The 3,623-nt window shown below is 40.3% G+C and overlaps 1 protein-coding gene across 1 annotated transcript in view; it reads left to right on the top strand.

Moving 5' to 3' along the window:
* The window catches only part of BZW2 (basic leucine zipper and W2 domains 2), a 39,190-nt gene that overhangs the window by 25,853 nt on the left and 9,714 nt on the right, over window positions 1-3,623 (top strand). The window contains exon 7 of the mRNA XM_006779046.2: window positions 3,470-3,613. Coding sequence (XP_006779109.1) covers window positions 3,470-3,613 — 144 coding nt within the window. The remainder of the gene's footprint in view (window positions 1-3,469; window positions 3,614-3,623) is intronic.

Below are 3,623 nucleotides of genomic sequence, written 5' to 3'. Positions count from 1 at the left end.
GTGAATTTTTCCTATAGTACAGTCCCATCGAGCCCACCTAATTGGATGTTTGATATGTTGGGTTAGAGTTGAATAACGCTTATCTGAAATGCATGTCGTTGTGTTGACAAAATAAAAATTTAAACAACAGTCCTTATTTATACCAAGATCCATTGGAAATACTAAGCTACTTAAGCAAGCAAACAAGTTAATTGTAGTTCATTCAAAACTCCTATTATCACAATTGCTTGATTATACTTTCACTAGAGGCCCAATGCATGAAATTTGTGCAAGAGTAGGCCTTCCCCCAGCTGCCGGCACCGGCTTCCCTCCGGCACCCGGGGACCCTGGCTTCCCTCGCAGAGGGAGGCCCTGCCCACCCACCGCAGCCCACCGGCTTGCCTCAGCTCTCTCAGCCCCGGCTTCATCTGGAAGGTTGTCTGGAAGGATGTCTAGTCTAATTTCTCTATTTTTATATCTTTCCCCCCAAAAAAGTCAAGAACAATATTTTGTCCTCCTAATTTCTATCTGCTGCCTATTATTTCTTTCTTCTAGAAGCAACAGCTGTCCAAATGGCAGAGATTTCTACAAGTGAAATTGCTTTTACAATTTTAGGACAAAGTCTAAAATTAAAAGACACCCAGCCATCCTCTCCTTACCTAGTCTCTCAGCTGGTTTTCTCTTGCTATCATGCAAAGGTGCCAATTCATGGAATAATTCTAAAACTGTCTCATTGCATTTCCAATGACTTCATACTCTTGTCTCTTGAAATTTGCCTTAAAATAGCCCTACTTGTGTCTTTAAAGTCTTTAAGATATGAAAAGAACATTTAAGTTTCTCGTTTATTTCCAACACTGACAATAGATTTCATTTAGCATGAGTGCCTGCTCTGGGCCAACACAGTCCTAGAAGCTATGCAGCCAGCAGAGAACAGGATAGAAAGTTAAAGTTCCTTGTCCTCGTGGAGCCTACTTGAGAGACTTGGGGTAAATCTCTGTATTTAGAAGTCTTTGAGGCATGGCATGCTGAAGACTGCAAGAGCATTTGATAAGAGCTAGAACATAGGAGATCAGCTCAGAGGAGTATCAGAGCCCATGTCATCGAGGGACTTTGGCTTTTATTCTGAAAAGATAGGAATCCTTTGAAGAATTCTCTGCAGATTTGTGCATGATGTGATTTAGGGCAGCGGTCACCAACCGATGGTCCATGGACCACTGGTGGTACATGAGATCTAAAAGGTTGGCGACCGCTGGTTTAAGGAAACCTTTGGAGTAGTGGTCGCCAACTGGTGGTCCGCGGACCACTGGTGGTCTGTGAGGTCCAAAAGGTTGGCGACCACTGATTTAGGGTACTAACAGGATGATTCTGACTGTTGCACTGGGAATAGACTCAAGAGCAAGGCTACAGTAGATCAGGCTACAGTAAATGTCATGATAGTGTTTAGACAGATTTTGCCTCAGTTTAATCTGAATGATAAGTTTCAATACATTATGTAACATTCATGAGGACTTTGGATATAGTTCATATATAAACCATGAGTAATCTGTTTGATGACATATTGTTCTGAACATAATTTTAGATCAGATTTCTTAGTCACATTCTTTCTAAATGCAATAAGGATTCTTTCTAAATGCACAGAATAATGGAATAAGGATTGATCTTAAGGTCACACAGCTCTGTCCTTAAATATTTCTGGCTCTGCCCTAGCCGGTTTGGCTCAGTGGATAAGAGCATCAGCCTGTGGACTCAAGGGTCCCAGGTTCAATTCCGGTCAAGGGCATGTACCTTGGTTGTAGGCACATCCCCAGTAGGGGGTGTGCAGGAGGCAGCTGATCAATGTTTCTCTCTCATCGATGTTTCTAACTCTATCCCTCTCCCTCTCTGTAAAAAATCACTTTTACATATATATATATATATATTTAAATATTTCTGGCTGCATAATCTGAGTCAAACTGCTTAACCTTGTTGGCTCAATTTGTCATCTATAAAAATTTCAACTTTACACAATTATGAACAACAGACCTGCCCCATCTTGATTCATAACAGAAATTCAAAACAAATTAGTCCCCTGTCCCCAAATTTGAAAGACTTTTCGAATGTTAGCATAGATGTCAGTGACAAAATTTCAGTCTGGTATGAAATGTTTGCTTTAACATGAATGCGTGCTTGGTAACTGTTCCCACCAACTCTGTCCTGACATTTTGAAACTCATGACTCAACAAGGGAAATTATGGAATGATGATATTAAAATATTGAAACTTGAGCCATAACTTAGAAGCCATCTGCTCATGTCCCTATACATGGGGAAGGTCCAGATCTTTCTACTGAGATGTTTATTGGAGCCATATAGCCATTGACCATATATATGCAAATCAAACCAACATAAAGGTTTAGATCTAATTTTTAGACGGTAGCAGTCTGAAAAATGTGAGAACTTTGAAAATTGCCTGAATTTCTTATTTGGGTGTTAAAGTCACACAGGATTAGAACATGACTAAGTGTTACTGAGACTGCCAAGCTGTATACGGTAAAATGGAAAGGAGGTAAAAATAAGAGTGGCAATGGTATCATTGCTCTTTTTAAATTTTCCAACAAGTTATGTAATGAACTGAAAAGTCGCTAGAGTGGGTTTAGTTTAGATCTTGCCATGAATGTGAGAGCCACCGTCATTAACAGATTTAATAAAATTCTCTAGTCCCCAAGCTCGTATCTATAATAATAAAAGTGTAATATGCTAATTAGAGTGGACATCCTTCCGGACACCCTTCCTTCCAGATAAAATCGCAGTGGGCGGGGGCAGAGGCAGAGGTGGCAGAGGCTCCTGGACGTAGAGGCGGCAGGCAGGGGCCATGGCTTTTGCACGAATTTCGTGCATTGGGCCTCTGGTTTTAGAATAATAGCATTTTCTCAGAATGTGAATAGAGGTCCTTGAGATGACAATAGTCAATGTCATTTTTCTAATGTTAGCTCAAATCATCTCAGCATTATTAAAACTGACCTGCCTATTCATACATAGTTAAGGACACCTTGTGGCTGGCTACCTAATGATTTCAATCTTTTTCTTGTCACTTTAAAACAATCCAAATATTCAAGACCCTGAAGGTACAGGGTCTTCATAAGGGACAATCTCTGCTGTGGGCCAAGTCAGCGTGTCTGATGTGCATTTTATTTAGCAAGTTTAGTTCTTTATTTACACATGCTATACTTTGATTACAAAGTAAAAGAAAAATAACGGTCAAAATGAGTGAAGCTAGTTTATTTATCTAAGTGACTTAGCTTTTTTTCTCTTTCTTTGAAAAACTGCCTAATTTTAGAAAGTGCTTAGTAAATACTGAAGAAATATACCCAAGATTTATTCTTTTTAAAATCAGTCTTTGTTCTTTTCTCCAAAATATGAGATATTCTGAGCACTGTTTTCATATTAGAATATTGTCCTCTGTTTGCTGAAATGTGAGTAGCTTGTTGCATAACAGCCTCTCTTCTCTCTCAGGAGCTCTTTCCCGTTAACAGACAGAGTGTAGATCACTTTGCTAAGTACTTCACCGACGCGGGGCTGAAGGAGCTCTCGGACTTCCTGCGAGTGCAGCAGTCGCTAGGCACCAGGAAGGAGCTGCAGAAGGAGCTGCAGGAGCGCGTCTCAGGAA

Source organism: Myotis davidii, unplaced genomic scaffold (genome assembly GCF_000327345.1).
Source record: "Myotis davidii unplaced genomic scaffold, ASM32734v1 scaffold168, whole genome shotgun sequence".
NCBI lineage: Eukaryota > Metazoa > Chordata > Mammalia > Chiroptera > Vespertilionidae > Myotis > Myotis davidii.
Note: the sequence above shows the minus strand (reverse complement) of the source record. Positions and strands in the feature narration are given on the sequence as shown.